The 20,168-nt window shown below is 54.2% G+C and overlaps 1 protein-coding gene across 3 annotated transcripts; it reads left to right on the top strand.

Moving 5' to 3' along the window:
• Nucleotides 1–38: 38 nt before the first annotated feature.
• Nucleotides 39–19,793, top strand: IPO13 (importin 13). 3 transcript variants are annotated; one of them, XM_055586120.1, is made up of 20 exons: nt 39–833; nt 2,636–3,372; nt 8,649–8,789; nt 8,880–9,021; nt 9,113–9,279; nt 9,488–9,608; nt 9,695–9,842; nt 10,272–10,453; nt 10,537–10,563; nt 10,740–10,874; nt 11,040–11,183; nt 12,495–12,575; nt 13,097–13,234; nt 13,392–13,488; nt 16,341–16,393; nt 18,605–18,671; nt 18,762–18,820; nt 18,974–19,063; nt 19,354–19,535; nt 19,627–19,793. In XM_055586120.1, the coding sequence occupies exons 1-20, from the start codon at nt 750–752 to the stop codon at nt 19,721–19,723; spliced, it is 2,892 nt and encodes a 963-aa protein (XP_055442095.1). In that variant the 5' UTR covers nt 39–749; the 3' UTR covers nt 19,724–19,793. The 3 variants fall into 3 exon arrangements, 2 of the variants coding, with proteins under 2 accessions (XP_055442095.1, XP_055442096.1); XR_008716043.1 differs by lacking the exons at nt 18,605–18,671; nt 18,762–18,820; nt 18,974–19,063; nt 19,354–19,535; nt 19,627–19,793 and adding exons at nt 14,070–15,127; nt 16,512–16,597; XM_055586121.1 differs by lacking the exons at nt 18,605–18,671; nt 18,762–18,820; nt 18,974–19,063; nt 19,354–19,535; nt 19,627–19,793 and adding an exon at nt 16,512–17,620.
• Nucleotides 19,794–20,168: the final 375 nt, after the last annotated feature.

Raw genomic sequence — 20,168 nt, 5'->3', positions numbered from 1 at the left:
CGGGTCGGGCCAGGGCAGGAGCGGGTCCGGGTGGGACGGCTTCTGAGTCGGCAGTGCCGCGGACAGGCGCTCGGGGCAGCCCGTGCCTCGCTGAGGTCCCCGCCCCGTCCCGGCCGGGCCGGCTCGCCTGTCAGTCACTGGGGCGGAGGCAGCGGCGGTAGCAGGGCCGGAGACGGAGGGTGAGAAGAGCGCGGGCCTGGCCGAGCCGAGGGGACCTGCCACAGCCCCTTAACTCCACGGACTCTTCGCCCGAGATTTGCGAAGCTGTACCCCTGCGCTTCGTTGGACGCCTCCGTAACCCGCGAAGGGCTCTCTCCCCCGTAACCTCCCACCCCCGTGACCTCCTCCTAGAACCCGAGATCTCACTAGGGTGTTGTGGTACAGGCCATCGACCCTGTGACCCCTTGGTTTTCCCCAGGCCTCGCTTCCCTATGACTCCCTCTTCATAGATTCTGGGGACAGAACCCTGATCTACCATCAGGACCCCCGCCTGCAAACTCCTCACTGACGGCTTTCTCCTAGGAGATCCCCTCAGTGGGTCTCCTCCTAAGAGCACCCCTTTTGGCCTCTGGCTAGCCCCCCACCCTCAACCGAGGTAGGGCGGCCTCGGCAGCCATGCTTGCCCTGGGACCCCTGTCACGCCACCACTTCCTGGGCACCCAAGCCGGAGTCTAGCAGGGGGCCAGCAGCCAAGAGGCTGGGGCAGGAGACAGGCCACGGTCCACCTCCCTGCTGGGGAGGGAGCAAAGATGGAGCGGCGGGAGGAGCAGCCGGGGGCTGCAGGGGCTGGAGCAGCACCAGCCTTGGACTTCACGGTGGAGAACGTGGAGAAGGTATGAGGGCTCTGGGGAGGGGCACTCCAGTGACAGAGCAGAAGTTCTGGGGACTGACACTAATGCCAGGGCCCAGGCCTGGGCTGGGTGCCCGTTGGGATGGTGCCTCCAGAGCACCTGGCATTTGCTGTCTCTCTGGGCCAGCCGACAGCAATGCAATGGTGTCTTAGGCTATTTTTGGCCTTCCATAGACACGGGTCCTCTGTAGACACGCTAGGGTCTTGGGATGGTCCCTCCAGTGTGCTGATGGTTTAGACCCTCCAGCCAGACTGGCTACTCTCCAGCTCCACGGGAAATGCATGAGCAGTGCAGTAAGAAGCCAGGAATGAGGGAGATTTGCAGCTCAGTCCCCAGAAACCAGAGTGATGCTGAGCCATCCTGGCCCTGTTTTGTTGAGCAGGGGCTCAGAAAATAATCTGAAACTAAAACAATCTGGGTTGTGTTTTCACTTTTCCTTGGAGAAGGGTCCTTCGGTTATTGGATGGAGGGCAGACCACTCCCGGGCAGGTGGAAGTAGGGCTGGCCCCTTGGTTTTGTCCTGGATCCCAGGGGCCTGGTCCTGCTGGCAGCTTCAGGGTCCTTCCCTACTCACCTGCCCACATGGCTTCCTGCCATAGCACTCTCAGGCTCCCCTGCTGCTCAGTCTGTCTTTTCAAACTGCTTCTCTATTTCTTTGCTGGGTTCTGCCCCCAGAGGCTGGGAATGTAGAAATGCTTTCCACCCTGGGGTGGATGGGGGATACAGGGCTATCGTGGTGGAAAACAGGGAATGGTTGCAGATACTCATTTGTTATTCTTGAGCCCCGTTTACCATACCCAGTGGTAAGGATGCATCTTTCTGCTTCTGTTCTCTGCCTGCCTCTGCATCCCAAGGGTCCAGACAAGGAACAGTGGCCATAACTGGCTGTCAGAGGTACAGATAGGGCTCAACCTACTTGGATGGAGCCTGCTTAGGACTCTTAGGGCTTAGGACCCTGCTTAGGACTCTCACAGTCCTGGCCTCACTCATCCACCCCTTGGGGCTGGGCAGTGTTGGCATGGTGGCGCACTGTTCCATGTGCCTCCAGGGAAATAAACCACTGTTTTCCTACTGTGTGAAGTCCTAATGGAATTGGGACCCTGGGGATTTAGCTAGTTGAGAACTCCAGGCTAGGCATTTGCCAGGGCTGCAGGCCAAGACTTCTCTGGACCAGCTTTTGGACCCTCTTGTATGCTCTCTGAGGAGTGTTCTCACCCTCCCTTTCAGTTTATCTGTGCCCTAGGGCTGCCTGGCAAAGTCTTAGTCCTGCTCAGATTTCACAGTGGCTTTGGTGCCAGCATCTGGAGTGACCTAGGGATGATCCTGGGGGAGCTAAATGGAGCTGTTGGAGTAGATGAGAGCAGCTGTGCCTGGGAGGGTTGGAGGCGGGGGGGTGGCTCAGGCTGTTCCATGCTCTTCTCAGGCTTAGCTTCTTCCTTATGGAGCCACTCCTTCCACCTGGGCCTTGCCCTTTACCTCAGGTGCTTTTCCTTTGGGGAACTTGGCCTCCTCTTTTGCTGCTTCCCTGCAGTTCACGCTCCCAACCCCTTAGGTTTTGCTATAGAGAGAAGAGGCTATGGTGGAGTGTGGGCAAGTTCAGGCTCTCAAGATCCTGGCCGGACCCCAGGTCCATGAAGCACTGCTGAGCCTGAGCTCTCCCTTCCCGCTCAGCCCCCTGGTCAGAAAGAGAGGACAGTTTTGCAGGACCAAGTCATGGCCTATGTTGTGGGCCCTGGCAGGATCCAGAGTGGCCAGCACCTGCTCAGTCTTGTGCTGTCCTGCAGGCGCTGCACCAGCTCTACTATGACCCCAACATTGAGAACAAGAACCTGGCTCAAAAGTGGCTGATGCAGGCCCAGGCGTCCCCTCAGGCCTGGCACTTCAGCTGGCAGCTCCTGCAGCCGGACAAGGTGCCTGAGATCCAGTACTTTGGGGCCAGTGCCCTACACATCAAGATCTCTCGCTACTGGAGTGACATCCCTACTGACCAGTATGAGAGCCTAAAGGCACAGCTCTTCACCCAGATCACCCACTTTGCCAGTGGCTCCAAGATTGTGCTGACTCGGCTGTGCGTGGCGCTGGCCTCGCTGGCTCTCAGCATGATGCCCGACGCTTGGCCATGTGCTGTGGCAGATATGGTACGGCTGTTCCAGGCCGAGGACTCACCGGTGGATAGCCAGGGCCGCTGCCTGGCCCTGCTGGAGCTTCTGACAGTGCTGCCCGAGGAGTTCCAGACCAGCCGCCTGCCCCAGTATCGCAAAAGCCTGGTGCGGACCAGCCTGGCAGTGGAGTGTGGGGCTGTCTTCCCACTGCTGGAGCAGCTGCTGCAGCAGCCCAGCTCACCCAGCTGTGTGCGTCAGAAGGTGCTCAAGTGCTTTTCCAGCTGGGTGCAGCTGGAGGTACCGCTGCAAGACTGCGAGGCGCTCATTCAGGCTGCCTTCGCGGCTCTGCAGGACTCAGAGCTCTTTGACAGCAGTGTGGAGGCCATTGTCAATGCCATCTCACAGCCTGATGCCCAGAGGTGAGCCGGTCCCAACCATCCCGGAGATGGACAGCCTGCTTGGCCAGCCACACATCCATCCATCCATCTGTTCAGTAAACACTAATTGAGTACCTACTACATGCCTGGCCCTATGCTGAATATACAGCAAGGAACCAAACAAGACATGGTCCTTGTCCTTGTGGTTCAGAGAGGGAGACAAGATGTTAGACAACAAACCATCCAACGAATTATTCAATGAAAATATTTGACTCTCCCTTCTCGTTCTCTTAGTACCAAGTCCTGGCTGCTCTGCTCCTGACTCTGCGGCATATCTTTTCCATTTCCACTGCCCCCACCCTAGTGTAATTTGTCCTCATCTCTCTCGCCTGATTACTGAGGGGATTCCTCACCAGTCCCCTGGTTTTCACACTTGTCCCTTTCATTGCCAACTTAGCACCCAGAGAAATCTTTTTAAAAAATGAGAGTCTAATCTTTCCTTTCTGCTCAGAAATCCCCAGTGGCCCCACACTGCTCTTAGGATAAAGTTCAGAATTCTCAATGTGATTCACGAGGGCAAAGCACAGCATGGCATCCCCAGCCTCGTCTCAAGCTATGCTACTTCCTTTCTTCATTCTCACACAAACTTTTCAGTTTCTTGAGTGTCCCAGGCTCCTTCTAGCCTCCAAGCCATCACATGTACTTGTCATATCATCGTTGCCTGATCTGAAACTTCACTTCCTTAGGAAAGTCCTCATGATTTTCAAGACTGCTTGGTCTTCTCTATTTTATCTCAGCACTCCCAGTGTTTTTCATTCTTAGTCTGTAACGCAGTTTCATTATAAATTAACGTATGTCTCCCCATTAGTCTCTCAGCAATGTGAGGACAGGCTCTCTGTCATTTTATTTTGTCACATTGTGCCTGGCAGCACTTGGTAGCATTCATTATTTTTTAAACAGAGGAAAAGTAGGAGTTGCCTACTTGGTGAGGGTAGGAGTGGGAGAGGGTGGAAGGGGAGGGAGTGTTCCAGGCTTCGGGAGATACAGCAGGGGCAAAGGCATGTAGTGGGCAGCCCCACCATACACTCAAGGATCCAAAACAAGGTGAGTGTAATGAGATGTTTCCTCAGGAAATGTTGCTTGAGCGTCTGTTTATGTGTGGGGGTCTAGGCTGACCACAGGGAGCCTAAAGATGGATAGGTTGATTTCTGCAAGTCAAGAGCTCAGAATCCAGGAGACACATGGATGGGCAAGTACAGCCTATGTGATGAGTGCTCTAATAGAGGGAGCAGGTTGCTGTCAGAACCGAGAGGAGGCGTTTAACCCAGTGTGAGGGTATGAAGGGCTTCCCTGAGGAGGTGCCGACCGAGCTGTGCTTTGAAGGCTGTGTAAGAGTTAGCCAGATGGAGATGATGGATATGGGGAGGACATTTCAGACCGAAGGAAGAGCCCAAGCAAGGAAAGGGTGTGAGAGAGCCTGGTGACTGGGTATGATTAAATAGCAAAGTGTAAGGGCCAGTGGTTGGAGATCTAGACCCAGATCATCAAGGCCTTGTTGACCAGGCTTAAGATTTTGGTCTTTGTGCTGAAGAGGATATAATAAGAGAAAATGGCGTGATGAGATTTTTGGTATAAGTTGGATTGGCTGGGGCAAGCCTGGAAGCCTGATACTTCACATTTCAGAGAAAAGGCTTTGAGAATGCTCAACAGAGCCAGAAGGGGAAATACCATTGAAAGGGATGGCCTGGGGAAGTGGTTGATGGCTCTAGCTTTGGCATTAGTCATGTTTGAGTTTGAATCCCAAATAATTCACTTCCTAGATCTGAGACCTTGAATAAACCACTTTTAAGCCTCAGTTTCTGTTATCAGTAAAATGGATCATTATACAGAGTTTAAATAGAATAATGTTCCCAGGGCCTGACCCTGGTATTCTGGGAATATTTTGGTATGAAGATTCAATAAGAGAATGTTTCTGAGAGCTTTAGCATGGTTCCTTGACATCACATTAATGGCAGTTACTAGTATTTGGTATCATGATTGCTTTGGCAGTTAGTATGAGCCCTTTCCCAGGGCATCTCAGCTTTTCCAGTTTAAGGTGGGTACCAAGTCCTAGGTCAAGGCCTTTCTTGGCTGGCTAGGCTCAGACAATTGGTGGCTAAGGGGAATTGGCAGGGCCAGTGCGTGGGTGATGTGAGGTGTCCTTGGATACACCCAGGTTTACCCGCCTAGCCAGTCTCGAGGGCTTTGGCAGGTAATTGATGCCTCTGCTCCTCTGAACGAATGAGCAAGCAAGGAGCCAGTGAGGGAACCTATAGCCTCCTGAGCGCCCATTGGCTGCAGCCCCCTCGGTTGCTTAGCAACTCTCCCCATTTTCTCAGCTCTGCTCCCAGAGCTCTAATTGCAGGTCTGGGCTGAGCTCAGTGTGAGTGGCAGCCAAGGAGTCCCAGCAGCTCTGCCCCGGCAGCTCAAGCTGACCAACAGGAGCCAGGCCTTTTGAACCCAGGCTCAGCTGTGGTGTTCTAAAGGCATCCTCTCTATCTCCCTCCCCCAGACCTAGAAACCTTGAGGCCTCAGGTACATTCTGTTTGCTCACAAGTCTCAGGCACAGGTGTCTGGGTGGTAGGAAATCAATGCAAGAGTTTCCCCTATGGGTGGACTGCATCCAGCCTGGAGTCAGTGTTTGGGCTTTGCTCTGTCTAGTCCATTTCCTAACTTTGGCTTGAGAAAGTCACCTTCAGTGGCTTTGAATTTTGGGTCATCCAGCCATTCCCCAGGTGTCCCAACGTTGGCTCTCTCCTTGGCTGAGCTTACACTCAAGTCACCATTTTCCCACCCTATCCACAGCTGCTGCTGTTTGCCTGGCTCTCTCTCCTTTGAAAAAAAAAGTTTCCTGAGATTTGTTTTTAATCCTGGGAAAGCTTTTTGCTGGGGGGCTGGAGAAGAGAAAAAAGATGAATTAGACAGGCTCATGGGAGCTCCCATCAGTTAGAATTTGAGAGATATGCTGAGATCTGCATAGATCCTTTGAGGAAATTCAAGTTGGACCCTGAAACAGAAGCAGATCTATAGCAGTGCACAGGGCTGTCTTAACCTGGAATCTGTCACTATTTGCTCTGTGACCTTGAGTAATGCTCTGAGCTCTACTGGGCTATACTGTCCTTGATTTATCCTGTTATGAGGCAGAGATGAGACAAATTAAGAACTTTGATTATCTACTGTGTACATGAATTTCGAAGATGTGAGGGAGCCCTGGAATTCAGTGAGGATGCTGTGGGGGTAGGGCACTACCTCCTGCTGCCATCTCAGCTACTGGGCAGCTCACAGCCATGGCCTTGGCCCTGCCCCTACTCACTGTGCCAGAGTCTGGCCTGAAGGTGCCCATTGTCTTGTGGTGCAGCCCGTGTCAGGGCCATGAGACAAGCCATCCCCGCTGTCTCCAGGCCACACCCTCTGGAGCTGTCTCTGGGCTGCGGGTAATCTGGTATGAACGTCTTGTCCCACCAGAACCGGGATGTGGAAGCCAGCATCCCGGACTGGTTGCCTCTTGTCCTTCTCATCCTTTGCCTAAGGTTACCTTGCCAGGGCTACCTCCTAGCAAGCTGCTTGGGGCAAGTCCAGATAGAACTCCTTCTGGATCTTCAGTACCCCTCCCTCCATGGTTTGCTATGGTGACACTATGATTGGCAGTAGAGGGATCCCCCCTGAGAGCATCACTTCCTCTGCTTAGTCTCTCCACACAGCAGGCAGCTGGGGATGGAGCTAGCCTTCTCTAGTCTCCTTTGTATACTCTGCTTCCTCTGCTCCTTCCTTAGGGATCACTGTGCTTCAGTGCTCTGGCTCAGACCCTCTTTTCTCATTCAGCACTTACACATGCACGCATGCTAAGTTGCTTCAGTCATGTCTGACTCTGCGACCCTACAGACCATAGCCCACCAGGCTCCTCTGTCCATGGCATTCTTCAGGCAAGAATACTGGAGTGGGTTGTCATGCCCTCCTCCCATTCGACACTTAATTCTTGGGCACTTTCCAGCTATTCCCATAGCTGTTTGCTGATGATTCCAAAGTCTATGTCTCTTGCTCTAACCTCTCCATTGGGCTTCAGGTTTCTATATCCAGTTCTCTCTGGATACTTCTACCTGCCTATTTCCCTGGGTACCTCTGATTCAATATGCCTAATGTTGAACTTAACACCCTGTGGCCTGCCGTTAAATTTATTACTGTCCCCATCCATCCTCTCCTCCAGGTCTCAGGAAGTATTTCCACCAGGGAGAGTTGTTCTTGACTCTTCGCCATCCTCCTATCCCTGTTTTGTTTCTGAGTTCCCTCTGAGTTCATTCCCTCCCTTACTGCCACCAGACTCCTTAGGAGTTAGGATTTGGTGGCAGGGGGCAGAGTGGAGGGTGGAGGTTGATGCTCTCCGGAGCTGTTGCTGTCTCCTGTAGTCTTTAACAAGACTCTTGAGCGTGTGTTACCTCTTCTGTCTCCTATCCTTATTCAATCTCCCCTGATACTGATGGTATTAGTTTCCTACAGCTGCCATGCTAAGGTACCACACCCTGGCACACACGACAGAGATTTATTGTCTCACAGTTGTGGAGCCTGGAGGTCTGAAATCAAGGTCTCAGCTCCCTCTGAAACCTGTAGGAGCACCCTTCCTTGCTGCCTCCCAGCTTCTGTTGCTTTGCTGGCAGTCTTTGGTGTTCTCTCGGCTTGCTGCATAATTCCAGCCTCTCCCTTTGTTGTCACATGTCATCCTCCCTGTGGGTCTCTGTCTTAACATGAAGGTCTTCTTTTAAGAACATCAGTCATATTGTATTAGGCCACCCCCTACTCTCTGATCTAATCTGCAGTGACCCTGTTTCCAAATCAGGTCACATTCTGAGCTACTAAGGTTAGGGCTTCAACACATCTTTTTTGGGGAAACGTAATTCAATCAATAGCTGTCTTATTCTCTGCCCCCCCCCCAAATTTATTTGTCCTCCCCACATGCAAAACACATTCACCTCATCCTAACCTCCCTAAAAGTCTTAAGCCATTCAAGCATCAACTCTAAGTCCAACTGGAGGCACAGGTCCAGCCACACTTACCTTTTTGTATATCCTTTCCAGAGTTCTCCTGGAGGTCTCTGACCTAAAGTTATTCCCAAATTGGGCAATGTCAAACCTGCCACATAGGCCTAGCCCCTGACCTCTTTCTTGCTTTGGGTTTGATGTGGAAAGGGGGGCTTTGATGGACAACAGAGAGATTGTGCCTTTCTCCCAAAGCTGGTGGGGGATGGGCAGACAGTTCTGATGCATCTCCTCACCCTCTGCCTCCAGGTACGTGAACACACTCCTGAAACTCATCCCACTGGTGCTGGGACTGCAGGATCAACTGCGACAGGCAGTACAGAATGGGGACATGGAGACCTCCCATGGCATCTGTCGCATTGCTGTGGCTCTGGGCGAGAACCACTCCCGGTGAGGACAGGGGCAACTGCAGGTGGGATGGCAGGGCCCTTGCAGAAGTAAGGGAGGTGGAAGGACCTCCCCATGCCTTCTCCCTCCCAGGGCCTTGCTGGACCAAGTGGAGCACTGGCAGAGCTTCCTGGCCCTCGTCAACATGATCATGTTCTGCACGGGCATCCCTGGCCACTTCCCTGTCAACGAGACCACCAGCTCCCTGACCCTCACCTTCTGGTACACACTGCAGGTGTGTCACGTGACCTTCGGTGGCCCTGGGCCGCGATGGAAGAAGGGGAGTGATGGCATCTTCGGCTAACTCTCCTCCCTGGTTCTCTCAGGATGACATTCTGTCCTTTGAGGCAGAGAAACAGGCTGTGTACCAGCAGGTGTACCGGCCAGTCTACTTCCAGCTGGTGGATGTGCTTCTGCACAAGGCCCAGTTCCCTTCTGATGAAGAATATGGATTCTGGTCCTCAGATGAGAAGGAGCAGTTCCGAATTTACAGGTGACAGTAGCAGGCCGATCCGGCTCTGAAGGGAGTCCTGAGATAATGAAGGCAATGAGGGCAGGGGTCCAAGGCCAGGTTCCCTGAATCCTGGGCCACCCTTCTCTGTTCTCTAGGTGCTTTGGCAGGGCTGTGAGGGAATCGGGGTGGGCTCCTGTGCTTGGGGGAGGCATCTAGGCAGTGTATAAGGCCTTCATCTGCTTCTTAGGGTGGACATCTCAGACACGCTCATGTATGTCTATGAGATGCTGGGGGCCGAGCTCCTCAGCAACCTCTATGACAAGCTGGGTCGTTTGCTCACCAGCTCAGAGGAGCCCTACTCCTGGCAGGTACCTCCCCAGCCTGATTCCCTCAGCCCTCCCAGATCTGTCACCTCCTCCTCCTCAGCCAAGCCAGTGGCATCCTCTTTCCCCAGCACACAGAGGCCCTGCTCTATGGCTTCCAGTCCATCGCAGAGACCATCGATGTCAACTACTCCGATGTGGTGCCCGGGCTCATCGGCCTCATCCCGCGGATCAGCATCAGCAACGTGCAGCTGGCGGACACTGTCATGTTCACCATTGGTGAGCCCTGGCCCACACCCGTGAGCACACCCCCAGAGCCACAGCGCACAGCCCCAAGCCGACCTGCTGGGTCCTGTGCAAAGTGGGAGACAGAAGTGCGCACACACACAATCAGAAACTGCAGCCAGGGGACTGTCCTGGCATGTCTAGGGGTCCTTGCCACAGTGCGCTGAGCAGCAGTTCAGCGAGGCTAGTTCATTGCCACTGAAACAGTGGCACTGGGCCTCTACCGAGTAACACCTTCCCACTTCTCAGCGGTAAGGTCATGTTTGAGCCCGTACGTGCATATTTGCCCATCCCATGCTCTGAACACGCAGCGCGCTCTCTGTTCAGGGGCTCCAGCTCCACCCTGCCACATCTGCCTGCCTTGCAGGGACCTGGCACACAGGCAGCCTGGCCTGCCTCAGATGCCTTCCCTCCTTCCTCCAGGAGCTCTGTCTGAGTGGCTGGCTGACCACCCCGTCATGATCAACAGCGTTCTACCCCTTGTGCTGCACGCCTTAGGCAATCCCGAGCTCTCTATCTCTTCTGTGTCCACCCTCAAGAAGATCTGCCGAGAGTGCAAGTATGACCTGCCGCCCTACGCTGCCAACATCGTGGCTGTCTCCCAGGTATCCCAGGGCCCTGGGTGCAGCCAGGCCTCAGGGCACAGTCTGCCCTGCACTGACACCATATTCCTTCTCTTTATCCCTAGGATGTGCTGATGAAACAGATCCATAAGGTGAGTTCATAAGTTTCTAGGGGGCTCGGCTCTTTGAGGTATTGGGGGGATCCAAAGAAATCCCATCTTCTGCCTTTGTGCCTTATTCTTATTCTTGGAACCTTCCCCAAGAGGCTCATTCTCCCCACCCACAGCTAGGTGTCTCTGGGACTGACCCTCTGTGCTCTGCCCCACAGACGAGCCAGTGCATGTGGCTGATGCAGGCACTCGGCTTCTTGCTGTCAGCCTTGCAAGTGGAGGAGATCCTTAAAAACCTGCACTCGCTCATCTCACCATATATCCAGCAGCTGGAGAAGCTGGCAGAAGAGATCGTGAGTGAACTCTTGCACGCGCGCGTGTGTGTATGTGTCGTATGTGGCCGCAAGCAGCAGTGGGTCTCTGGGGCTGCCCTTTGTGGGGGCTGTGGCTTAGCTGCTGAGGGGTGGGCTGGCAGTCAGGGCTGGGAGATCCAGAGCTTGGTTCCCTTCTCCCCGTAGCCTAATCCTTCCAACAAGCTGGCCATTGTCCACATCTTGGGGCTTCTCTCCAACCTCTTCACCACACTGGACGTCAGTCATCATGAGGATGATCATGAAGGCCCTGAGCTCCGGAAGCTGCCAGTGCCACAGGGACCCAACCCCGTGGGTGATGTTGTCATTGCCACTGCCCCCCCCACCCCCAACCCTGTGGGAATGTCATAGTCACCCCTGAACTCTACGGGTAATATTGTCATTGTGTCCCTGGCCCCATGGGGCGTGATGCATTTGGTCCTTTGACCCTGTGAATGACCCTCCCACTGCCCCCTGCTCTGTAGGGAGTGATGTCATTGTCTCACTCAGTCCTGTGGGTGATGTTGTCTTTGTTCCTAGCCTAACTGGGGTGGTGTTACAGTGTTTCCTTCTCCCCATGGGCAACACTGACATTATACATCCTAAGTGATGTAATTATGGTACCCTGTTTAACCCCCAACTCAGTGGGGCCTTCTACTTCAGCATTCACCGTCCTCTACAGGCACTAAGGATGCTTACATACTCCACATGTAATAGTTCTTGCCTTGGAGTGGTTTTGGTCTAGAGGAAATACATGTAAACAGATTGTCACAAAGCACTGTGATAACTGCCGTGGTAAGCTTGGCACAGGACGTTGGGGTGACTACTTATGAGCTGTTTAGTCTGGGACAAGTCTCAGCTGCCCATTCAAAACTAGGAACATCAGGATATCTGATGCTCGTCTTATAGAACTGTGCTGAACAGCAGGTATAGTCTTGATTAAAAGTACTTTGCATACTGTAAAACTCTGTACGGATGCGAGGGACTGCTTTAGTCATTGTTCCAAGTACCCCTCCAGTGTTTTCTCCTGGAGAAAAGGTTAGCCACGGTATCCTGGTCCCTCTGCTCAACTCCCCACCCCAGTATCGGTCACCCTTTTAGCTCCAGACCAAACCAAAGCCACTGTCCTCCCAAAGAACCCCTCCTTCTTCTATGGTAGTCATCATCCCTCCTTCCCTCACCTCCCAGGACCTCAGGCTGCTCTGCTCCACCATAAGCTGCCCATTTCTACGCATCCCTTGGGGCTCTCTACCCTAAGCCTATCTGGGTGAGACAATATCTCTGCTTCTTCAGGGGCTGGTCCATAGGCCTTTGGCACTAAAATGCTTTTACTGAGCAGAAGTCGATAGGGAGTGACTTTTTTAAAAGATTACAAAGTTTTAATAGTCTTCTGAAGCTTGCAGTTTGAAGCTTCCTCTAAGATGATCCTTAGAATTCAGGGTATCTTTGATTCATGGGGATTCAGCAAAACACTCCTTCCCCGGGGTCCTGTGTACCAAGTCTTCAGCATGCAGTCTGGGGTAATAGGTTTGAAACTCCAGGCCTACCTCCAACTACCAAGTAGTCCTTCTCGGGTGGGCGAGAGTGGTAGTGGGGGCACCTCACTTCTTCCTGTGTCTTCAGGTGGTGGTGGTACTGCAGCAGGTCTTCCAGCTTATCCAGAAGGTGCTGAGCAAATGGCTGAATGATGCCCAGGTGGTAGAGGTGAGTGCTGACCCTTGCCAACAGCCCCCATGGTGATTCTGCTCAGAGATGGAGCTTCCACCACCTCAGCTTGCTATGATCTGGAGGAAATGAAGGAGACGAATCCTACCCCATAGACACTCAGAATCTCTGGGGAAGAAACTTCCTGGTGTCACAAGAAGTGCTCCACCCAAGGCTGTGATGCTGGGGCTGAGTGCCAGTCAGGATCCATTTTAGCGTCCAGACACCTGCCTTGGTTCCCTCCAGCGCAGGCAGTTCTCACTGTTGTTCCTCCCTGAGAGGCCGTGGTGGAGATGTAAGGAGCTGGAGTTAAGTTACAGAGTTCCATCCTCAGCCCCTCTGAGAGGGGCCTTTCAGCCTCTTGCCTTCCAGGGTGAGGGTCAGACTAGCCTACCTTCCAGGGTTCACAGAGCCAGGCAGGCTGGTGGGTAAGGCCCCCTTTTTAGGCCTCTGTGCAGGGCCTCCGTTCTGCTGCAGCCAGCGGTGACCTGCTGACCAGGCCCCCTTTGCTTTCTTCCCAGGCGGTGTGCGCTATCTTTGAGAAGTCCGTTAAGACGCTGCTGGATGACTTTGCCCCCATGGTGCCACAGCTGTGTGAGATGCTGGGGCGGATGTACAGCACCATCCCCCAGGCCTCTGCTCTTGACCTCACTCGACAGGTGGGCCTTCATCCCAGGCAGAGATCTGACCCAGGGATTGGGCAGGTGGGTGGAGTAGTGGTTGCTCTGGCAGGAGTCCTCGCCTGCATTCCAGGGACACTGGCCTGTCCTGGTGGGTCAGGGCCTCCGCTGACCAGCATCCCCTGCTTTGTTGCAGCTGGTCCACATCTTTGCTCACGAGCCTGCCCACTTTCCCCCCATCGAGGCCCTCTTCCTGCTCGTCACCTCCGTCACACTCACCCTCTTCCAGCAAGGTAGGTCCCGACCAGGGTCTCTGCTGCTGCCGCCACTGCCACTGCCTCTGCCTCCTGACTGGGGAGCCACAGCTGCCCACTTTGTTCTCCTCTCGCCCCTGAGTTGCACGTGGGTTTTGACGGGAAGGTAACGGGATCCAGCTCAGCACAGCTGGCACCTTACAGATAGTTGACGCCCTAGGTGGAAGTGGACAAGAGAGTGACTGATGTCTTCTCCTGGGCTCAGGGCCAGGCCGGGTGTGGGGGAAGCTGGGGCTGGAGGCTCAGAGGGACTCGGAGCACCAGCTTGGCTCCATTTCCTTTGGCATAGAATGAAAGGTGGCAAGAACATGGGCTTCGAAGTCAGCTAGACCTCAAGTCTAAGCTCATCACCACCAACTAGTTGTGTGACCTTGGGCAAGTCACATACCTTTTCAGAGCCTTTGTTTCCATATCTGTGGAAAGGGGATGTCAGATACTTGCTAGGACTGTTAGTAGGTATTAATGTAGCATCTTTTGGGCCCCTGGCTTGGGGGTTTTGCACATGATGTTCTCACAGAGTGCTGGTTCCTTTCCCTGCATTGAGACTCATTCCTTTCTAGGCCAGAAGCCTTTGGCTGTGATCCCAGCCCCCCAGTCACTACGGCCCTCTGCCTGAGAGAAGTTGGGAGTAGGGGGCTCCAGGCTTCCCCTGCTGCCTAACCCAGGCTTCTCACTTGGAGAAGAAACAACGTTGTTCCGTCATCCTCCTGAGTTTTGCCTAGAGTCATGCTCACAGGCTTGAGGCTCACCAGGAGTCTTAGCTGGAGCCAGAGTGCTCTCTGCTTCTGTCCTCAGTATTTGGTCCCCTGATGCTGACCTCTGCTCTGATGGACCATGGGTTGTTTCCAGAGTGGGGAGAAATCTGAGCCAGAAAACAGATGTCCTCCTCAGCCTCACCTCTCCCCACCCTCCATGGCCACTGCTCCATCTGGATCGCCTCAGCAATCTTCTGACTGGTTTCCCTGGCATCTGCCCTTCTCCAACCTGTTCTGAACCCAGCAGCTGTAATATTTTTTATAAGACACAGATCTGAGCACTTTTCCCTCCCTGGCTTAAAGCCCTTCATTGCTCCCCATCACCCTCAGGTCATGGTCCCACTGCTCGCCACCGCGTGACAGACCTGCATACTTCTCACCGGTCATTCCTGAATGGCTCCAGCAGTTCAGCCACCCTGATACTTCCCCCATCATGCCCCCTTTGACCTCTGTGCCCTGCTCCTCTGCCTGGATTGCCCTGTGCCCTTCACTGGGTAGGCTCTCTCTCCTCATGCCTTACCCCTGCATCAGTCCTCAGAAGCTTCTCTGAGGCAGAGCTGGCTGCTTCTGACCTTGCGCCAGAACTGCATGGGCACGTACCACTGATACAGCGTTGATCACACTCAGTAAGCAGCTTCCATGACTGTCTCCCTCCCTGGACTAAGCCCCTCAAGGGCAGGCTTGGGTCTCTTCCTTCTGCATCCCTCGGAACAAGGCCAGCAGAGAGCAGACACCAGACACTGTTGAAGAAAGGAGGCAAGGTCTCCTTGCTCTTGGAGCCTTTCTTCCTCACTATCCAGCCCACCTCTAGCAGGGCGGCTGCTGAACCTCAAACCTGCCATCTACAGGGACCCCAGGCTTGGGTACGTTGGGCCTCACTTTACAGGACTTGATTACAGGACTTGAGTAACTTAGGGGGCAGATGTGGAAGGGACAGGCTTTATCAAGGGCTTTTCACAGCCTGAAGGAAGTAGGGAAGAGATGATTATCGACTTGACAGTCAGGGAAACTGAATGTGGATGGCTTGCACAAGATCACACAGCTGCTTAGTGGTATCTCAGGCAGGGGTTTCCACAGCGTCTCCTCCTGAGAGTGGAGCAGCCAGGCAGGAGCTCCAGGTCACGCCTCGTCCTTGCTGAAAGTGTCATCAGAACTGGAGGCAGGATAGTGTCCAACATCCTACCTGTTGGGCTTGTTGGTTGTCTTACAGGACAGGATGCCCCCCTCACCTGCTTCGCTGTCCCGGTCTTGCCATACCTCCCTCGGGCTCTGCCCTCCCACTGCACCGCGGGGCGACACACTGGCTGGTTTCCCTCTTTCTTCGTGCGTCCCAGTGGTGGGAGGGGTTCGTCAGCCCTGAGCCCGGCTCTCTGCTGAGTCTGTGTCCATGCGGAGGGGTGTTGTGGGCGGGGCTCTCATTTTTGCCTCATCATGCAGCTCCTTCCCCTGGGCCTTGACTGGCCAGTCCCACAGCATATCAGGCACTGCCAAACCCAAGAAGGAGTCTTCTGGATTAAGAGAATCCTGTAGATTCTTTTCTTTGGCTAGACCAAGAGCCTTAAGGGCAAGGAAGGGAGCGGACACCTGCTCAGACCATGATGCCCAGGAAGGGCTTTCAGCCAGGCCTCCCATGGCAGTACCAAGGACCAATCTCCCACCAGCCCTGCCCTCCTCTTGATGATGAGTGATGGGGAGGTATGTGATCGGAAGCAGTGTAGGGCCACTGCAGTCTGCCAGAGGCCACAACAAGAGTGTGGGGTCTGTTTGCCCAGCTACATGGTGGCCAGCATCGCTCAAGCACTGCAGGGTCCTTGGGGACTGACCTGAGGAGGAGTGAAGAGTAGGTGGAAGGCCCCTTGGGAGGGAGCTGGGGCAGACCGTCCTTCACTTTGCCGTCTCTTTCTGTTGGGCTTCTCCCAGTTCATGGTTTTTGTATGTTTTGTTTCTTTATCTTGCTTCCTGCTGCTCATGTGCCCCACGCTGTCTCCCTGCAGGCTCTCAGTCCCACATAACTATATGAGGTTGAGTTGCTGTTTGTATAATTTTTTCTTAAGTTCCATCTTTATTATATTTTAGGGCCCAGGGATCATCCTGATATTGTTGATTCATTTATGCAACTCCTGGCACAGGTGTGTTTTAGTTTTATTCATTCACGTTCTGTTCTCTCTCTTTCTCTTTCTCTTATGTTGAAATTCAATTTAAGCCTATTTTTAGCTTTCTGTTGACAAATTTTTTTTTTCTGTTCAGTTGAATAGAGTTTCTTCATCTGTTTCCGTGGAAGTTGATAACCCAACATCCTCCTTTAGTGCCCCTTTGCCTCAACTAGCTCAGTCCTCCACAGAGACCAGGGAGAGGCTGATCCCGAAGGGAGGGAGCTGGGCTGGCCTGAGGGGTGGGCATGGGAGGGGGTGGTAACCGTGCCCAGCAGCTCCTGTGGGCCCAAAGTGACCAAAGAGCTCAGGGGCAGGACCAGAGTTGAAGGGCCTGGGGTTCACTGTCCCTGTGCTCCTGCGGGGAACTGCCTGCCTCAGTGCCCCCAGCCTGCTCTTGAGAGGGAGGCTGGGAGGAGCTCCGAGGGAGGGGCCAAGCTGAATGTGCTGCAGTGGAGCCCAGAGCTCAGCTGTCGCTGGGCTGCCGGACAGGTCCTGCTGCTGCTGGGAGGTGGGGTGCTGGCTCCATTGCGAGATGTGTCTGGTGTGTGTTTAAGTGTCTCGGAACTGACTCGTGTGTTTCGAGTCCGGTTTGGGCAGGGAACAGAAATCACATGGCTGCTGTGAGTAGTATGTGTATTGTTCTGAGTGTCAGAATAAATGTGTAGCTGTAGTGAGCCTGTGCACTGATGCGTGTTGTGTGCTGATGTGCGTTAGACATGGATGGAGTTTGAGTGTCGATGTTTGTTGGAGGTGTGTGATTTGGGCTGTGGGAGTGCGTGTTATGGAGGGGAGGATATACGGTAATGGTGTGTCTGTATGAGGGGTTGTATGTTTGGGAAGATACATGTGTCAGGCTGTGGGAATGTGGGGTTAGTATGTGTGTCAAGGAGTTCCTGTGAGTTGGGGGCTCCTATGGGTTGGGGTCCATGATGTGTTTCTTTGTTTAATCACTCCACAGATATTTTTTGAGTGTGTTATACATGCTTGGTCATGTGGTAGGTGCTGAGAATGTAATGGTGAGCAAAAGCAGACACGGTTCTTACCCTCTTGGAACTTACAGCCTAGTAGAGGGGGTGTAGGAGGAGTGGGAATGGACAGTGTGCTCTGGGCCTGGGTGGACATGTGTGTGAGGGTGTATCTTTGGGGCAAGGACATTTCAGTATGGGTGTGTGTGGGGAGAGTGCACGTGCTAGAGAACTGGGGAGGGTGAGGGTGTGGGTGTGTGGACATAGTTTGGGGATAGGGTTGGGGTGGGATGTGAATGTGTAGCGAGGGTGTGTTGCAAATGGGGAGAGTGGTGTATACAAGGGATGTGATTGAGGTGTGATAGAGGGTAAGTAGGGCATTTCAGGTGAGGGGCCTGTGGGGCTGTTTGCGCTTGAGTGAAAATGAGGGAGTGGAAGGTATATGAAGGCTGGAGGGTTGAGGGTTGATGTGGAATGCACTGGGGGGCTGCTGGGGGACAGCAGTGCTTGATGACTGTGGGAGCTGTGCAGAGCATCTCCTATGACCTGAGGATGTGCCATTCGCGCCTTGGTACCTCTTGGGGTGAGCTCTCAGCCCCTATACTCCATCTGCTTCCCCTGACACGGCAGCCCTGGCTCCTGGGCTGGGTATGGATGAGAAGGGCCTGGACACAGGCTATCCTGGGTGAGAGGTGGGGCCGTGGCTCCCAGGCTCCCGCCCTGCCTTTCCTCTTCCTAAGCTGGAGAGTGTCTGAGGAATGCAGGCAGGACATAGGAGGGGTGCTGTGAACTGGGCTCCCTGTACAGCTGCCATCTCTGCCCTGTTAACAAATCAAGGGGGCCTCAACTGCCTCTGTGAATCAAAGTGAAGTCACTGCTGGCAACCTGGAGCCTGCAGGAGGTCTGGCCCTGGTGGTGGGGGGTGGGGTGGAGTGATGTGTTTGCTCGGGAGTGACTGGGGCCCAAGCTGTGGCATTATGACTCCCAACCTCTCTCATGCACATGTGCATTCATGTACACATACATGTACATGGCATCCCTTGGCTGCTCCCCTCCTGACATACTGAACTCTGGAGTGGTCTCATTCCCCAGAGATGGCTGGGTGGCTGGTTTTGGCAACCTTCACTTGTGGCGTGTGAGGTTGGGGCCTGGGTGGCAGGTGAGTGGGAGGATGATTCTTAGAGTCGACTAGGGCTGGGCTTACCAGCTCCACCTCCTGCAGGCTCTGAAGCGGAAGCCAGATTTGTTCCTGTGTGAACGACTGGATGTCAAAGCTGTGTTCCAGTGTGGTAAGTGGGGTGCCAGGTGGACAGATGGGCCTGGGGCCCCCTCGGGAAGATCCCTGAGCCCCATCTGATCTTCCTCTGCCTCTCTCACAGCTGTGCTGGCCCTCAAGTTCCCCGAAGCACCTACTGTCAAGGCCTCCTGTGGCTTCTTTGTGAGTCCTGTGCTGACCCCCAAGCCCTGCACCATCCTTATACCCCGCCCACCCTGCTCAGGACTCTGTTGGGTAGGGGTATGGTGTGCAGGCCTTGTCTCCAGGGAGACGGGGGAGAGAGGGGGAGCTGACGGGCTTCTCCATCCTCTGTAGACAGAGCTGCTGCCTCGGTGTGGGGAAGTAGAACCTGTGGGAAAGGTGGTACAGGAGGATGGCCGGATGCTGCTCATAGCAGTGCTGGAGGTGAGACGGAGCGGGTGGGGCAGCGGGGTTTGGGGATGGGGCGGCCCTCACTGCTGAGGCAGCTGCCCTCTTGGGAAGCTTGCACCTTGGTTCCCTAAGCTCTGTTTCTTCATCAAGTAAATAGCTGGAAGTTGTTAGGTTGCTGTGAGGATCAGCTATCATGTGTCAAGTAGCACTCACTCTTCATGTGCACTGTGGCTGAGGAACTGCCCGGGAGTGGGTGGTGTGGCTAGGCTCTCTTGCTGCAGACGGGGCAAGGCCCTGGTGTGCTAAGAACCCATCTCCCTCAGGCCATTGGGGGCCAGGCCTCCCGCAGCCTCATGGACTGCTTTGCCGACATCCTATTTGCTCTGAACAAACACTGCTTCAGCCTCCTGAGCGTGTGGATCAAGGAGGCGCTTCAGGCACCTGGCTTTCCCTCCGCCCGCCTCAGCCCTGAACAGAAGGACACTTTCAGCCAACAGATCCTTCGGTGAGCAGAGCTGGCAGGGCCTGGGCTTGGGTCATGGGGAGGTGGAGGCCGTGGTGGATGGTGCTGACTTGCTCTCCCTTCTCTCCTTCAGTGAACGAGTAAACAAGAGGCGGGTGAAGGAGATGGTGAAAGAATTCACACTGCTGTGCCGGGGGCTACATGGCACAGATTACACAGCTGACTACTGAGGGGCACCCCGTCCCACCCACACCTCCTCACCCCTCCTTATCCCCAAAGAGTAAACTTGAACCCTCACGGCACTGCTGTCTCTGCCTCCTTTCCACTGCCACCGCCACCCGACTGCGTGACCTCAGACGACCTGGGGGGAGGATGGGAGGAGGCTTGGACCCAGGCCTTGGTAGGGCATGATGGAGCCAACCTCTAGGTTTAGTGAAAGGGGCACTACTACAGCCAAGCTGCCTAGACTGGAGCCATACAAATGCTGCCCTTGCCCTTGGGGTAGGTGGCGACTGCAGTAGTGCCAGCAACCTGCCCCCAAATTAAATTAGTCCCAGTGTTTATGCACGCATACACTTATTTAACCAACGGTGCTGAATACTAGACCACTAATTGTGCCATGCCTTGTTCTGTCTGAACAAAGGCTGATCTAGTCCATAGCAACCATACTACTCA

The sequence above is a fragment of the Bubalus kerabau genome, chromosome 6, assembly GCF_029407905.1.
Source record: "Bubalus kerabau isolate K-KA32 ecotype Philippines breed swamp buffalo chromosome 6, PCC_UOA_SB_1v2, whole genome shotgun sequence".
NCBI lineage: Eukaryota > Metazoa > Chordata > Mammalia > Artiodactyla > Bovidae > Bubalus > Bubalus kerabau.
The sequence above is the reverse complement of the archived record's forward strand: the minus strand, read 5'-3'. Positions and strand labels throughout refer to the sequence as shown.

Coding starts and splice junctions, on each gene's coding strand:
- IPO13 (XM_055586120.1), top strand. CDS start 750: ATGGAGCGGCGGGAGGAGCAGCCGGGGGCTGCAGGGGCTGGAGCAGCA. Junction 9,843..10,271: donor CACTGTCATGTTCACCATTG/GTGAGCCCTGGC, acceptor TCCTTCCTCCAG/GAGCTCTGTCTGAGTGGCTG. Junction 12,576..13,096: donor ATGATGCCCAGGTGGTAGAG/GTGAGTGCTGAC, acceptor CTTTCTTCCCAG/GCGGTGTGCGCTATCTTTGA.